We start from the raw sequence: 17,399 nt of genomic DNA on the forward strand, positions 1-17,399 counted from the left end.
GAGCAGACCACATTGACAGCTGACAGCCTCAGGTGTTTCCATCATTACACTTAGAGCTAGAAGAAACAACATGTGGCACAAACGGGAACTCCAGCAAAAGGAAGGGTTGGAAGCTGTTCAGATGCAGCAACAGTTTCTCTTCTTTAGCATGGCAGTTTATAGTGTTTCATCGGCACGAGCACAGATACAAGAAACCAAGAAGCTGTGCCTGCCTGCCTGGCTGAGCAGCAGCGGCAGATGCTCAAGGCGTTTGCTGATCACAGCCTGTGAAAGGATGTTCCATCCCCGTCTGTTAGTTACATCCTGCGCCCTGCGTGCTGTGGAGATGACCTGGTTTCTTTGTAGAGGGAGGGGGCAGGTGGATTCCAGACCGTATTGCAAGAGGGGTTTAATTGTTACCCCATCCCCACCGACGGTGTTTGCGGGCGGTGTGTTGTTACATCCGTGGCTGCGGAATGCATTAGGATCTGACTTCTGTGAGCGTTGCTGTGTTCGTTTCGCAGAACAGCGGCCCAGCCAGCACGGGCAGCGCAAGGAGCCGCCTCCGGGGGTCACTGCCTCTGCCTGCGCCGGCCGGGCCCGCCCCCGCCCCCGCCCCGGGAGGGGGCGTGCCGCGCCCCCATTGGCCGGTTTGAACGGCCGCGCCCCGCCCCCAACGGCCGCGCCTCCCGCCGGCGGGGCGGGCGGCAGGGGGCGCTGCGGGGCGGGGCGGGGCGGCCCTTCCTGCGCTCCGCGGCCGCCCCCGCCCCCCGGGCCCCTGCGCGGCGGCGGCGGCGAGAGGCGCGGTGCTGGCAGCGGCGGCGGCGCCCGGCCCGCCATGGCGATCCGCAAGAAGAGCAACAAGAACCCGCCCGTGCTGAGCCACGAGTTCGTGGTGCAGAACCATGCGGACATCGTGTCCTGCGTGGCCATGGTCTTCCTGCTGGGACTCATGTTCGAGGTGAGGCCGGCAGCGGCGGCGGCTCCATCGCGCGCGTCCCGCCAGAGCGCCGGTGCTCCGGGCCGCCTCCCGCGGCGGCGCGCGGGCGCCACGGGACCCTTCCCTGGGCTTCTCGGCGGCGCGGCCTCGGGGGGAGGCCGCGGCGGGCGCTTCCTGCGCGGGCAGTTCCTGCGGGCGGGCTTACGTGGCAGTGGCGGCGCAGCGCCGGCGCGCCGGGGGCGGGGTGCGCGGCCGCGGCGGGCCCGGCCGGGCGCCGCGGGGCCCAGCGGGAGGCGCCGCGAGGCCCCGCCGCGCGGGGCGACCCCGCGCTTTGTGCGCGCGGCGCCTGGTGCCCGGCGGGCCCCGGACTACAAGTCCCGTGAGCCCTTGCGGCGGAGGGAAACAAATGGTGACGTGTACACAAAGCAGCCCCCCCAAGCCGGGTGGGGGCGAGGCGCGTGCGCGCGGCCCCCCCCCAGCGCCAGGGGGAGGTGGCACTTCCCCCCCGCCAGCCCGGTCGTTAATAAACGTTCCTTTCCCTACCCTTTTTTTTTTTTTTTTTCCCCCACCCATATACGAAACCTGTTAGGGTAGAAGGGCCCTATGCGTCTGGCTGCACATACGTTGTTGTAATTTTGGAAGCCGAGCGCCCTGCCCCGTGTTGGCGTCGCGTTTATAGTGCCCGCCTCGCGGCCCGCGTTGGGGCGGTGTGCGCAGCTCTGGGAGCCGCCGAGGGCCGCCCCAGTGCTCCCGTTCATGCTCTGAGGGCTCCCGCAGGGGCGTCGCAGGAGGCCCGGGCGGCTCAAGAGACTCAGGCCAACTGGTTTGATAATGTCGGATTGTACGGAGGGAACACAGTACACCCGGAGAAAGCCTACATGGAAAAAATCTAGGGTTTGTTTGCAAAGCAGTAGGAGGAGAGAGGGAAACAGGAGGAAAAAAAAAAAAAAGCAAAACCTAATATCTTGTAGACAATTTCTAGGTTACCACCCGTGTTTGTTGGTATCTTCAGATATCCAAAGTATTCTTTCAGGATCCCTAAGGATACTTCCTGACAGTTCTGTAAATGCAGCAGGGATGCTAGTTTTATATAGAAATGAGAAGCAGGTCAGATCATAAATACTGGAATTTGGGGGGAGGGAGTGGAAGTGGGGGTTATTTTCACAAATCAACATGTCTTGTCAGAGAATATAGGGATCCTAAACCTCTCTTAAACTTGAAAATTAAGTGATAGTTATTGACAGGTAGGAACATGTGCTGCAGCTTATTGGGATTTTTATAATGTCGTGTCTTCCTGTCTGCAAAAGATGTCAGAACAGCATCCCCCCACCCCTCTTCTATTCATTCTGCTTTTTTCTTACTCTCCATCATAGAAAGGGTGGCATGGCTGCTAGTAACTTTCCTTCGCTCTGCTTCACACTTTTTGCCAAAGGGTGTGCAGGGTGCTGTGGTATTGACCTGGGTGGTAGCTTGCAGGCAGCTCACTCCATCTTTCTGCTTTTCTTCCTTAATTACCTATCCACATTTTCTACATCACCCACATATTTGATTATGGTGTTGACCTTCAACATTTGTCAAATTATAGAAGTAATTTAAAATGAAGCTTATTCTGAAATCCTGCTGTGTACATCATGGTCCAACTATTGCAGGGTATGGTTTGTGCAGGGTATGGTTAATATAGTAGTAGTGTGTGTGTTGGAGAAAGAACTGCAGGGTGCGGTATCATTTTAATATTGTGGTAAAGACCCTCTCCCTAGAGTAGAACAGAATTTTTGGCAATATTTAACTCGGAAGAATGTAGGTCTGTAAACAAACGTATAGGGGATTGTGCAGCCTTTTACACCTCTTAGAAGGTCAGATGAGTGGTTGATAAACCGGAGTCGGGGGGGACAGTGAAGCAAGTCAAAGAAGGGTGCTAAAACCAAGGACAAATATTTTCAGTTTAATATAGTTTATTTCAATGAAGTAACATGATTGATTGTCTTTTTCAGATTACAGCAAAAGCATCTGTCATCTTTGTTACGCTTCAGTATAATGTTACCATTCCTGCCACAGGTATGTGTCTTGCAGGAGTTTAGTTGTGTAGTTTAGCTGTCTTTTCTAAGTTGAGGATCAAATGAATTACTTAAAGTGAAATCCTTCAAAACTACTTAATATGTATTCAAACAATTTCCAGTGAAAATCTGTTTTAACAAAATAAGTTTGGTGAAAATATTCTACTGGATTCATTATTAGAACTGAAACTCTATCTGATTGCTATATAAGTTCACATTCCTTCTTATTTTGGTTTTGCAAGTGGCTATATTTACTAGTCCAAGGGGTGTGTGTGCGTATTATAATTCAGCATAATTTCATAGTCCCATTTCGGTGTCCTTTGGAAAGCTGCCAACCTGCAATTAGGTCTTTATAGTACGTCTTCCCAGAAACAAGTTTAGGTTTTGATGTGATATAGAGTGACCTAGATCGTGATGCCGGTTTAATTTGGCGATAGTTTTTGGTCAGCAGAATGGGCATCTTCTGTCTAAAAGATTTCCCTTTGAGAAACAAAATTATTGGTGATCAAGCTGTGTCAGCACCTGACAGCTGGATTTTTTTTTCTCTTAGAAGAACAATCTGCAGAAGCAATCTCTCTCTATCATTATGGCATCAAGGATTTGGCTACAATCTTCTTCTACATGCTTGTAGCAATAATCATACATGCTATTATTCAGGAGTATGTCCTGGATGTAAGTATGAAATGTTAATTTCATTAGGATGATTGTCATGTTTTAACTAGGTTTCATTACTATTAGAAGTAAACTTCTGCATTTAAAATATTATCTGTTAAAGCTAAAACTGACATTTAACTACATTAGAACTTTTAACTGTTAAATACTAAAGCATATAAATAACACTGGACTTTCTTTTTAGAAAATCAACAGGAAAATGCACTTTTCAAAAACGAAGCATAGCAAGTTCAATGAATCCGGGCAACTTAGCGCCTTCTACCTTTTCTCCTGTGTTTGGGGCACAAGTATTCTTGTCTCTGTAAGTGTACTCTCTCTTGTGCTTAAAGTGTACAAGGTGTTAAAAGTTGCACTTATTTATGATGATGACTTGTTCCTTTCAGCTATTTTTTTAATACTAGGTTAGAGATAAGATGCAAGATTCTGTTGCATTCTCCATCATAATTGAGTGTAAAAGCTGAGCTCTCGACGTTGCTTAGCATGATGTGATTTGGTTTCCCATTCAAACAAATTATTAATAAAGTAAAATCTGACTTTATAATGCCACCTCTCTTAGGTTACTTCACAAATGTTAATAAATCACACAGAATTTTGGTAGCTTAGGGAATAGATGTGTTGGCAGGTAGCTAAAGGTTAATATGAATGAACCTTCAGATGCCCTGCTCTTATCTAGAGCATGAGCTTAGCCACTGGTGTGAATGCAAGGAGACTTTCTGCTCCCAGTGAGAAAGGCGTAAAAGCATCTCATGTCCTTGCATGCACAGATACTTTGTGAGGTGTATCTGACTCTCTCTAATAACTTCCCCTCCCTAACTTGATGCTTAACTCAGGCTTAGTTTTCTACTGATCATGGAAATTGAGTTTCAAACAAGGGAAAAAAAATACTTATTTTCCTGCATCTTTTTTTTTTTTCCTAAAAAAACTTTTCTCCTCTTAGTTATGCATTCGGCTTGCTGGCAGTTTGCCAGGGAGAACTTAGAACTTCAGTGATGCTGAAATAACCCTCATTTTGTAAGGACATTCTGTTCTTGAATGGTTATGTGTTTTGTTTGGGTCTTCAAGCCAGTTCATCCGTTCTTTTGTAAATGGAATAGGTTTCAGCCTGCAGCTTTTACTTCTGTTTTTGCACAGATATTTTGCACAGTTCATTATTTATGACCAGGAAGTAGAACATTGGGGGAAGATGTTGTTGTTGTTTGTTTTAACCTTTTTTTGGTTTGCTTTTTCAGGAAAACTATATATCAGATCCTACCTCTCTGTGGAGGGACTACCCGCACACCCTGATTCCGTAAGGCCTCCCCTTTAAAGGGTTGCTGAGGATGGGGAGGGTATCAGACATTTCAAACATAAGGTTTATCATGTGCAATCTGCATAGACTGAGTATTCTGTGAAACTAGACTACTGATACGTTTTTGTTTGTATTGATGCAGTTTTATTCTCTATCAATTTGTATCTTACAAAGTTCACTTTCTTTAGGCCATTATTTAAATATGGGTCTTTCACAAGTTTTATTTGTCTTAATTATTTTTTAAAAATCTTACTTTCAAGGATAGCTGGCAGGAAAGATCTGTATTATTTCTTCCTTTAGAGAGCCTTTTTAATCCTTTAGAGATGGTAATTATATATTTTTACTAGGAAGTTTCTGAAACATTTTGAATTCATTTATAAAAGGTTTATAAATGGTTATTCGATTTTTCAATGTTTCTTTACACAAGCTTATTCAATTCTTGCTTTATTTACAGATTTCAAATGAAGTTTTTCTACATCTCACAGTTGGCGTACTGGTTTCATGCTTTTCCAGAATTGTACTTCCAGAAAACCAAAAAAGTAGGTTGAAAATGTTAACTGAAAAAACTCCAAACAATTAAACTCTAACAGCAGAAACAGTTTATTTCTTTTGAACTTTCAAGTTAATGTGGGACCTTAGATTTCCTATCTTGTTCATATACTTATGCTTTCTTGGAAGCATTTTTTGAGTGCTCATATTTCTGTAGAGAAGAACAGTTGTGTTGTTGTTTTTATTCTATTTTGAGTTAAATCATTATTTCTAATTGCAGTAAAATGCCTACATATCTGTTGCATAAATAAAACTTGCGTTTCTCATTTATTGTAGGAGAGTCAGGAGTTGGGATTTTCCTCTGTACAACCAAATACGAGATTTATTTCAAACTCCTTTTCCTTGTAATTACAAGTCTGAATGATCTCATTTAAGTACAGTAGTGTTTCATGGGTGATGTATGGCAGAATACAAGCAGTGAATGATTTTCCAAGTCCAAAGAGTATTACTCTACAGGATTTGTTGTAAAGACACTTATTCTCAGCAGAATTTCTGGTTAGCTGTGTATTGAGATTTTTTGTTTTTATGCTCAGTTTTAAACTGCACATTCATGCTAAAGAGATTTTCTTGATGGGATTCTTTATGATATTATTAATCTTCAGTTTGCTTAAAACATTTGTAGCAAGAAGACTTTAGCCTTCCTTAACTGACCTAAAGTATATTTTTGCATGTTCTTTCTCAGGTTCACTTTACATATCAAATTTCCCCTTTAAAACTCTTCTCTTGTTACTCTGTGACTCGAGTGACTCTCTGCTGTCAGAGTTCTGCTTTATTCAAGAAAGTCAAAGTGCTATGTAGTCAGAGGGCCTTCATACTCAAGAGCCTGTAGCAGGCTCAAGAGAATAATACTGAGATACTGTGTTGGTGTGTGGATTAGCACCAGCTTGAATGCTGCTGTTTTGCAGATATCTGGAATATAAAAACACAGTTCAGCTGATGCTCCCAGGTTCTACTAGTGGGCATCTGGGAATTTTGGCCCATACCTTGCAGAAAAAGTGTTGAGAGTAAAAATAGTTCAGTTATTTTAGCAATTAATAGTTAATATTTCGCCAGTCACATTTGAATCTCTCCCATCTAGGCTGCTTTACCTTATTTCTTATTTTCAAGAAATTGCCTTCTGTTGCTTGGATCTGTTTGTCCTTATTACTGACATAGATGACAAGGGAAAAAATGTTCATATCTCAGCTTTCTGTATAGTGCACTTCCACCTCCATTACCGAAGTTGGTTTTTTAGTCTAATAGTTGCCCTAAGCAGATCAGAAAGAGCTATTTAAATGTTGCCACAGTTAAAGAGGTAAAACTCAAACCCCTTCTATTTAGAAAAACTGAGAATCTGAACTAACTCTGACTCTGTAATTTGTCTAATAGAGCCTATTTCTTATTTTCCTCGAACTCCTTTAGGTCATTCTGTGTCCATTTTCTGTGCATGTGTGTTGCTAGGTGTTTTGGCAGGTGTTGGATTCAGTATTTCTGTTGATGTTGAGATAGTCTTGTATGACTTAGCACGTTATCTCACAAGGTGACCTCCTTAATCTTTATTTCATATAGCCAGGACAAATCTGAAGCCCCACATCTGAAGTTATTGGAATCTTTCCAGAAAGCAGGAGCTTCCTGGGAATATGCCCTATATGCTCCTGGGAGCTTCCTTTGAATATGCCCTATATACTATTTCAAGACCATGATTAATACTGTGGTTTTGTGTGCTTGGGTGGTGGTTTTGGTCGCAAGTTGGAACCTCCTGCTTTCGGAGTGCCGTGTATCCACATTCTAATTCACGTGTCCTCAGTGTTTAGTTTCTATGAAGTGTGGTCCAGTACAGCTGCCTGAAAGCTACCTTGAAGCGTGACCTGTAGTCTGGCAGCTCTGCTGAATAACACTGTTGTTTGTACTTGCCAGTAACCAGGTGCCAGCATCTTGGATCGCTGTGCATTCTAAAAAATAAGTGTCAGAACTTGTGAATCTTTACATGTTGTTCCATAGATTTTTTTTTTCTCCATCAGTTTGACAGAATCTGATGCACAACAAGCTTCCAGAACTGCAGGTTAACTGAGGATACAGTAATACATACTAGTCAAGTATTGTAAAAGCTAGTACAAATTCCCAAAAGTCATATTCGAGAAAGAGTTCTGCCCTTCTAAAATGCATCATTTTTATATCTTGGGCATACACTGTTGTAAGGAAATATAATGAATGTTACTGGTAAATAACAAACGCCAGTGTAGAATTAGAAGGTTTGGCCTAAGTAATTAGCTACATTATGGTAGCTGAGCAGGCAAAAAAAATTCCGAAGACTAGGACATAGGAAACATTGTGTATCGTATGTACTTTTTTTTCTCTCTCTAATTAGGAGGATATATTTCGTCAGATTGTCTACATTGGACTTTATCTCTTTCATATTGCTGGAGCCTATCTTCTAAAGTAAGTCATCTCTAAATGTTTTTTTTTTTTGTCTTTATTTCTAACAATCTTTAACAAAACGTTTGAGTGTTTGTTTTACTTGTTTTGATAGTCTGACCCATCTTGGACTTGTTCTGCTGGTATTGCATTATTTCGTTGAATTTCTTTTCCACATATCCCGACTTTTCTACTTCAGTGATGAAAGATATCAGAAAGGGTGAGTAGTTGTTATCTTTTCATTCTTGTAATTTCTCACAATGCCTCACAAGACTTATGTATTTAATAGATAGAAGCTAAAATTAAAAGCAAGTTCATGTAGTATTTGCTTAGAAGCCAGCACTTCCCAAATTAATCTTAGTATTTAAGTCTATATAACATGTGCTTTTTTTTTTTTTTAACTCTATTCAGCTATTCAAGTAATAACGAGCAGTTATAAAACCTGAAATAAAATTTTGCACTTCTTATTAATACAGTAAAAGAGATTTAGAGGCCTGGCTCTCAGTGTAGAGGAAGGAACAACACAGATTGCTCTTGCAGTCAGTTTTGTAGAATTATGCTTGTGTTCTGATGTAATGGAAGGCATGTTCATCTGAGTTCAGCTGAAATTTGGTTTTAGGGCACACTTCTGGCTTATAGGAAAAGACTGTGAGGCAAGGGTTTTCCTGTATTTCCAGTATTCATGGAAGTCAAAATGCTATAGGACGGAGGCAAAATAGTGAATTTAGTTAAGTACTTAAATCTCAAATGTTTTCTTGATTTCATACTATAAAGAGAATAAGCATTAAACATTAGTACTGGCAATTTTTATTGCAAACTAATCTAGAGAATTTATTTAATTTGTGGTATTTTTCTTTGTAGGTTTTCACTGTGGGCAGTTCTTTTTGTTTTGGGAAGGCTTCTCACCTTGATTCTTTCTGTCCTCACTTTTGGTTTTGGATTGGCAAGAGCAGAAGATCAGCAACTGAATTTCAGTACTGGAAACTTCAATATCCTGGCTGTTAGGTACAAGAAACTTGGAATGCTTTTTTTTTTTAGCATAAGCTCTAAGCTTATGCTAAATACACATTAGAAAGTGTGTGTTATTAATGTTAATAATACTGAATTGTTAGGATTTTTTAATACAACTCATAGGGTCAGTAGATACAGCTTCTGTAAAGAAGTGGGGCACAATGAAAAGGATTGAAAAATTTACAGCCTACAGTTGAGGAATTTGTAATTGGTTATTCATTTTTGCTGGAAGAACCAGAATTCTTCAACACGTGAGAGGAATTTCTCTAACAGAACAATCCTTTAAAGTCAAGTGAATTCTAGATGTAAATGCAACTTCACAAAGAAACCTTAAACATTTCAGGATCTGTATAGGTAGCCATTATGCCCAAAGCATCTTTGATGCTGGCAGATGGTTCTCACCTATTCCCCTGCCTTCATTACAGCTCCTGTTGCTCTTGTGATACAGAACGTTCATCCAGCCACTTGGTCTTTTTATGAATTAAATCCAGAAAATGAAGCTGTAAAAGACATTCCCCATGTCAGCATTATTCTCTAGAATTAATACTTAGAACAGCCCTACTTTCCTTTATCCTGTGCCTCGAGAGTAGCTTTGAGAAGGTGAAAGCCAGAAACAAATCTCGTGCTTCTCAGCTTTGTTGGAAGTGCAAAGTCTTTACTCTCATTGCATCTCTGTCTTTGTTCTGGCGTGCTGTGCCCAACTGCTCTATGTGAGGTAGCTCTTGCATCTCTGAAAAACAAGAAAATGCGTGTCACTGGTGAGAGGAAAAATAAACCATTTTTTTCTTCACAAATTTGCCATCTTGAAGGAATTCCTTTAATGTGTTCGAGAAACGTGAGATTAAGAAGCAATTTTAAACATATAAAAAGCCACGTGAGGCAAGGTGGCTCTTTTCTTTCATGTTCCTAGACAACTAAATAAACTTGCTAACAAACTTTAACTATGTTTTGTTTCTAGAATCAGTGTGCTGGCGTCCATCTGCATGGCTCAAGCGTTTATGATGTGGAAGTTCATCAATTTCCAGCTTCGGAGGTGGAGAGAACATTCTTCTTCTCAGCCTCAGTCAGTGAAAAAGAAGTTTGTAACAGCTAAAGGAAAGACATCCAGAAGAGAAAGAGGTTTGTATTTATATATATTCACAGGTATCCTTAACTTCTCAGAAAGAATTTAAGCTCAACTTAAGGATTTTAATAAAAATGCTTCTAGAAAAGAGTTATGTTTCAGTCTCTAGATGACTAAATTATAGAAACTTTTTTTAAGCAAGAAGGATTTACAAAAATATTTGCATAAAAATTTAATTATTTTCTAATTGATTGAGTATATTACTGTTTCCAGGGTTAATATGACATGATACTTAATATTTTTGTTACTTGAGCAAAATATATATCATGATTATTTGTTCTTTTTTTATTATTATTAGTTGGAATTCCATTATCAGTTACCTCAGTATTTCTTACTATGAATTTCAAGTATGTTTTAAGTGCCTCTAGGCTCTGACTCTTTAGGATAATGGAAGCAAATAATAAGAAAGCTGATTTATATTGGACTGTTTCCACTAAAAACAGAGTTCTGATGCTTCTTTAGACTGGAATTAATAACTGCTCACTACTGTCAACCTCCACAAAAGCTTTTTGGAAATGAATTGCTAACTCCAGATTTGGCCTTTGGGTAATGTTAAACCTATTTTATTCAGGACACATAAGATGAGTAGAATACGTTTTCCTTAGAGGAAAACAAACAAAAAACAACCAACCTTCCCCTCGCAAAAAAAAATAAATATTTCTGTTCTCGAAACACTTGAACTTCCATGTAGTTGCTGCTGGATTAAATACTTTCCATGCATTGAAACTGAGTGTTTTTTTTTATTTTCTCGAGTCATTTCAAAGCTTATTACACATGATCTTGTGCTACCAATTATTTATCACCAACCAGTTTCGGGTATACTGATACTGAGTGTGTAAAGAAAACACACTCAGGTAAGGTTTGCACGGAGAGCAAATTGTAATCATAGGTAATTGATCTATTTTCAGGTTTTTCTTTTTCTTAAAATCATGTTCCTTAATGTCTATCTCTACATTCCCTCTTGACTGTTTTTAACTAACCACTGTGGGGGTATTTTTTCTCTTTCACTCAAAGCTAACATGTAAGGGGAAAGTTTTGGTGTTCTTTTAGTTAAGAACACTATAAAAATCAGTTGGACTTTCGTTTTTAATTGGATGAAGTTACTTTACTATGCAAGTGATTTATTTTATCAGGGCTTCGTATTATGTTTTAATACCTTTTTTTTTTGTGGAACTAAATCTTCAAATATTCTTAAAACAGAAACTTAAGTTGCATGTAGATCAGTGACTCAGAAGTGTAGTATTAATTCACAAAATAATTGATAGGTCTGCTGTCAAAACTCAGGGTGGGGCAGGCCTGCACCTAATCTTTTAAATACAATGAAAACACTTCTAAAATCCCAAAGATAAGTGTCATCCCAGATTTTTCTGCTGTGCAGATGGAGTGTGGCTTTGTTTGAAATGCTTCCACATCGTGCAGCAAGCAAGGATTTCTGAGAAAGTAAAACACACAATTCAACTGTGTTTAAAATAGTCCTTAGCTTTTGTGGCTGGTTGGATTTTGGGTACCAGAACCCAGTAAAACATCTTAGTGCGTTGAAGACAAGAAATGACATGGTAGGAAAAATCCTTGTGGTGCAGTAGCTTTGGTACCTGGACACCTGCTGGTTCTTGTATTTTTTGTTTTGGTTTTACTTGTTTGGACTTCACTGAAATTTTACTGCCTTAAACTTCTTCCTCGACAGTAAGCTTTTAAAATCGAGAACAACCCAACCTTTCTGAGAAGAATCCAAAGACCACCTTACACAGGCTTACATTGGTGGTATGGCATTTGCAACTAAATAAAGTTGGATAGTGTCCCCATGTTCTTATGGGAGTGATTGGGCATATTTGCTACTTACATTACTTTTTTTGTTGCCTGTTTACCTGACTAGTAGCATTTATGCTTAGTGCTGGGGAAAGGATGATAAGCAGCTGTTTTGTGGATTAGCACTGGCAATCTGCAGTGCATCTTGAAAACATCATCCCATCCATTTAAATACTTACTTTTACAAAAGGCTATAACTGTTGCTTGAAGTAGGAATCATATTTTAAGTCTTTTGAGGAAAAACTTAAGTGGGAAGCATTAGAGCTGGTTCCAGGTACCTAGTCTTCAGAGCTCAGATACTTTGGCCCATAGTTCTGTTGTTTTCCTTCATTTTTTCTGTAGGCTGTGTGCATTGTAACCTCATAGATTGTGGGTCCTTTTTCTTGTTTTAAAGCAGACTTTTGTCAAATCATCTCTGTGCTCGTTGTGCAGATTAGAGCTGTTGAGACCTTTAAGTTGCCCTGAAAGTGGCTATAGAAATGGAGAGATGCAGCTGATAAGAAGCTCTTGTTTTGTGTTCTTAGAACAGTGCCCAGTTTTGTGCTTGAACTCTTTCCCATGTTTGAGTTTTGAGATGTTCCTCCCAAATGTAACTCCTATTTTACTTCTGTCCATCCTATCTAACACTTGCTCCAGAACATAAAGTGAAAGACATGCATATGTAAAAGGGGTATGTGTTTATGACAGAAACCTGTCATAACTATATGAAAGTTTGCAAAGGTTAAGTGAAGGATTGAAATATTAGTAAGAAATGAAGCAAGAAATACATGGTCAAAACAATAAAGAAGTATACTTGGGAGTTACATGTGTAATGTGTGGCTCCAAAATTTCAAATGACTCTTATCTGTAGGTTGAATATCTTTTAAGAGAATTTCTGTCTGAAATATGCTGATTGTGGTTTTAAATCTAGCTCTGTCTATGAAGAATTTCCTGTCATGCAAAGTGTCTTGTCATGTCATTTCAGTTATCTTAGTAATCTTTAAATCTCGCACTCTTTAAAAGCTTTGTTATACATTATATATTATAAATATATATATATTATTAAAGTAATGATGGAATTGAACAAATATATATCAGAAAAGAAGTTAATAAAAGAGGATTATTTGCTTAGGACCTAATTAAAAGTAATGAAATACAAAGCATATCATTCTATTTGAAAAATGCATTTTCTTTTTTTTTTTTCCTAGAAAATGGAATAAATGGAACAGTGACCTCAAATGGAGCAGACTCGCCTCGTAGCAGGAAGGAAAAGTCCTCGTAAAACTGGGTTTTATTAAGTTAATTGACTAATGTCCCCAAAGAATCTGCTTTTTACATGGAAGGCCCTTCAGCACTAGAGATGTTACAGATTAAAGAAAATACAATTCATGTTTTTTGATTATTGCTATTGTTTGTGAAACTTTTTTTAAAAGCCATTTTGACTAAGAAGGGTTTATCTGTCTTCAAATACTTGGGGAGGGGGGTACAACAGTTTTTAAATAACATTGACACTTTTTTAGACCTTTATTGTGATGAAATAACTTCACTTAATGAGGATCACTGATGCAATGTATTACTTCTTTCCATCTTTTGTAGTCTTGGTGATATGTACTGTTCTACCAACATCACTTTTTCCAAGAAGTGTTGCAAGATCGAAGTAAAACCAGTATAGATATCATAGCTTTTCAGTATATTACCTTGATTCAAATTTACAGTTCAAATTGGATTTCTAAGACCACACCAAAAAAATCTATTTTGTAGTTATTAACTACAACCTCTGTTCCAAGACTTGCCCCGTATCATTAAAACAGAACTGAACTGATGGGAATTGTTGCGGAGTCTTATTGTCTATGTTGGTTAGAAATCTCTTACAAGGAATAAAAACCTTTCTGAGATATAGCTTTAGCACTTGAAAATTAGAAGGGAGAGTGTACGTCATAGAGTTGATTTGAGTAGCACTATTAACTCCCGCCTGTGCTTTGACACTGTGCATATCTCAGAGTTAGTGCGCATTGGACCTTTCTTGAAAACTTGTTTGTCTGATTTTAGAGGGTGGAGGTTCTTGCTGTGTGTTGTCGTGTTTGTTTAGGAGGCATGTAATGCTTCCATGAAGAGGGAATTTGTTAGATAAATGGATCAAGTTATGACAAACATTCCTTTATTCTACTTTGCTTTGTTTCACCTCTGTTAGGAAATAGTTTTGATTTCTTCTATATATATTTTTATGAAAGAAATATTTAAAAGCTACAACTTCTTAAAATTGATTTATTGTGCCCTTTGCTACAACTGGAGAAATCTTAATTTAAGGTTTTGTCCATATCTGTCTTTCATAGTTGTATTAAATGTGAAGCTTTGTCCAGTTAATTTTCCAGTTTATTATGCAGTTGATGTTTTCATGTGTACCCCTTTGTAACGGCTGTAATTCATCCCATTTCGCTCAAGAATGAGTTGAAAATTGAATTCAGTCTTCAGAAGAAGTTGCTCAATCAGCCTTTCAAGTTAACGCATATATCGGGCTGCTTATAGAGCGAGTGGGAGTTAATGATAGCAACAAGGTGATAAAATAGTTATAAACTGTAAGTAAAGTTGAGATGGTGCCCAGCAAAATAATAATTCTGCCTTCTGTATCCTTTACAGTTTGGTTCCTATGCAGAATAAACATTTCTAGTACAAAATCTTGCCTACACATAACTATCCATTCTTCAGTCACTTGAGTGATTCACAGTCCGTGCGGCATCCGTCGTTACAAGCTGCAGCCAATTTAAGTCACAGTTGTTGGTGATTGCTTCACAGCCCCTGACGTTATGCCAGGCTTGGATCGTTGGCTGTCAGAGCTCTGTTTACGTGGTGTAACTGTGAATCTATCAGATCGGCCCACGAACCTGGAAAACTGGAGCTCGCCCATTCTGAGGGAGTTGTTTGCATTAAATACTCCTGCACAAAACCACGTTTCCTGCCTGCTCTTTAAACGGGGGCCTTCACTGAGTCTGTGCCTTGCCTTCAAGTTGCACCTTCCGCCAGAAGGGGCAGCTTTTTACAGCTTTCTAGCCTGCTGCTTTGATGCTAAAGCAGTTCATGCACAGTTTCTGCTTGTCTTGGTGCTGTCCAAATTTTCAAGGCCAAGGGAGATTGTGAAAGGCGCTTTGAAGGCGCTTGAGCTCTGTGAGACTTACTGGAGTCTGAGGGTTGCGATGGTTGTTTCCCTGAGGCAACTGTTTCTCGTAAGCCTCACTCTTTGGCTCTGTAGTCTTGAAATGTAAATTTCGGGTTCCTTTCCAAAAACTCCAAAAGATGATACTCGTGCCTGTCAGTATTGGCATTGCTCTTTGTCTCCTTCTGGCCTTGTGGACATTTTTGGCCTTTGGATTTTCCAGAAAGCACTTTTGTTTTCACGATGGCTAATCTTCATCCTTGCCTTACAGGAGTTGCCTCTGTCTGCCTAGTATTAGACAAGGTTTTCGGTCATCTTGGAAGTTGAAAAGAGCATTGAAGGCCAGTGTCTTTTGTTTTCTGTATAATAACTAAATATATATTTATAGTTTGGGGTGAGTTATTCTTAATTCCTCCAAAAAGAAAGATTTTTTTGTGTGTTTTTCTCTGTGGGGCAGACCGTCCCTCCCTCCCCATGAATTGACAAGTTTGAGATTCATATTTCAAGTTTACTCTTATCTGTTTTTACATTAGATGATTCTTTATTTGCCTCTGACTTTTTTGAGCTACTCTTAATTCTGATTTAAATTGCTTTAATCTTTTTAAAATTCTGATTTCATACCTTACTCCATTGAGGCTCTGTAATCTAGAATCCAGTAAAGTGGAGAAAACTTAGCTGTCTAATCATGTTTCCAGAATTTTGGAATCAGAAGTATTAGAAATGGAAGTGACTAAACAGCTCACCACATTCCTATGCCTAATAAAAATAATTCATCCTTTAGCTGCAGTAATTTATCCTGGTCAATTGCCAGGTCTCACAAAGAGAAGGCTTTCCCATGTGCTTGGCTTTGAACCGAGCGGTTCATTCAGACCGTGGCTGGGGTTTTTACTTGGTTTTGTTAAAGCCCTGCTGTCCTGTCTGAACTCTTTCAAGACACGTTACTTTTTTGTGTAACCCCATGTCCAAGTTTATGATCTCTCTTGCTGAGAAGACTCAGACTATTCCTGGCAGCGTTACAGTAAGCTTAAAGGAAATGAGTTATGTTGGGATACTGCGTTTGGAACATCAGTGGTTCCTCAAAGCATTTTGATGTTTTTCCTGAACGCTTCTTTTATTTGAAAATTGTGTTTGTGGAATTACCCAGAATTCTGAAAATCAGTGTAATACACTATGGTAGAAGCTGTTAGGCTTCCATAAAAATGGCTAAGGATTCTTTTGGTTTTGGGATTCTTGTTTTGTTTGATTTGTTTGAATATCTAGGCAATAGCACCTGGAAAGATTTTGGGAGGCACAAAGTTTGAAGTGGGGCCAGGGAGGGGGATAATTTCGTAGCCATTTAATGTACGTGCGGCCTGCGAGGCCGACTGGCGGGAGCCCGGCTGTCCCGTAACCCTGACGTGCGAGTTGGGCACTCGTGGATTTGGGGCAGGGACTGGGGGCGTAGGTAATGTGCTGTGCTGTATTGAGGTGTGCTTTTATCTGTCGCCGTTTGTGGGTTTCCAACAAGTTGGAAACTTGGGTTTCTTGTGTAGGGTATCAGAGTGCCCTACAAAACGTAGGCTCTAGGGAGAAATAGTAGGATCTTTTGAAGAATCCTCTTTGTTTTAAAAGACTGACATCAGTCTTCATCTCGGTGAGTGATAGGGATGCGGTTTCCTTTGAAGTTACCGTAACTTCAAAGACGAGTGTCCTGTTCATATCTGAATTTCTCATGTTGCTAGTAGTGGGTCGCCTTTAAATCAGTAGTTTCATCTAGGTGATTTTTTTTTTCCTGTAGATGGTCGTATAGGGTCTGTATGATGAATATCACCTCCTTTCAGTGCTATCTTCCTCTCACAGCCTGAACTAGTCAGCTTTGTACGTAACAAGCCTATTTCTGTGCACATTAAGGAATTTGGAGTGCTTTTCAGAACCAAAATAGAAGCGGTGCGTGCCTGAATACTTCTAGATCAGACGTGCAAGAAGGAATAAGGCCATCAAAGTGATATACAGGGTGTCATCGGGACCCACGTGAGGAGAAGCGAAACTGAAGAGTCGCATTGCTGTGCGTTTATCCGGATTCGAAGCACACCCGTTCCCAGAGCAAGTGCCTTTCTGTGGGTGAAACCACCATTAACATTTGCAGCTCTCAGTTCCCCTTGTGCGAGTGGTGGGAGAGGGGCTCAGAGCTCAGCCCTGTTGGGCCTCTCTGCCTCTTAGAGACTCCTTTTTATGTTGACAGGACAAAGATGACAACTCCAATTTCAGCTTTAAAAAATAAAACACGCTGCCTGGTTTTGAATCTAAGACAGTTGTTCTTGATCTTTCTCGTTATGCCCTGTCAGTTACTCTTATTTTGGGTTTTTGCAAGTACTTTGTTCAGCTCAAGGATGGCAACTCTGTGATAAGTGCACCAGAAGTGACATTTCCTTTTTCTTTAATGTATATGTGGAAGATTTTGCAGAATCAGTGTG

At 40.1% G+C, this 17,399-nt stretch overlaps 1 protein-coding gene across 1 annotated transcript; it reads left to right on the forward strand.

Moving 5' to 3' along the window:
- The first annotated feature begins 770 nt into the window (after positions 1–770).
- Positions 771–14,470, forward strand: TRAM1 (translocation associated membrane protein 1). The gene is made up of 11 exons (XM_088520316.1): positions 771–940; positions 2,911–2,974; positions 3,524–3,645; positions 3,830–3,946; positions 4,875–4,933; positions 5,388–5,472; positions 7,830–7,900; positions 7,992–8,096; positions 8,738–8,881; positions 9,846–10,006; positions 13,004–14,470. Exons 1-11 carry the CDS (start codon positions 818–820, stop codon positions 13,075–13,077), a joined length of 1,125 nt encoding a protein of 374 aa, XP_088376442.1. The 5' UTR covers positions 771–817; the 3' UTR covers positions 13,078–14,470.
- Positions 14,471–17,399: the final 2,929 nt, after the last annotated feature.

Source organism: Tinamus guttatus, unplaced genomic scaffold (assembly GCF_059628265.1).
Source record: "Tinamus guttatus ecotype Peru unplaced genomic scaffold, ASM5962826v1 Tinamus_guttatus_pri_ptg000086l, whole genome shotgun sequence".
Classification (NCBI taxonomy): Eukaryota; Metazoa; Chordata; class Aves; order Tinamiformes; family Tinamidae; genus Tinamus; species Tinamus guttatus.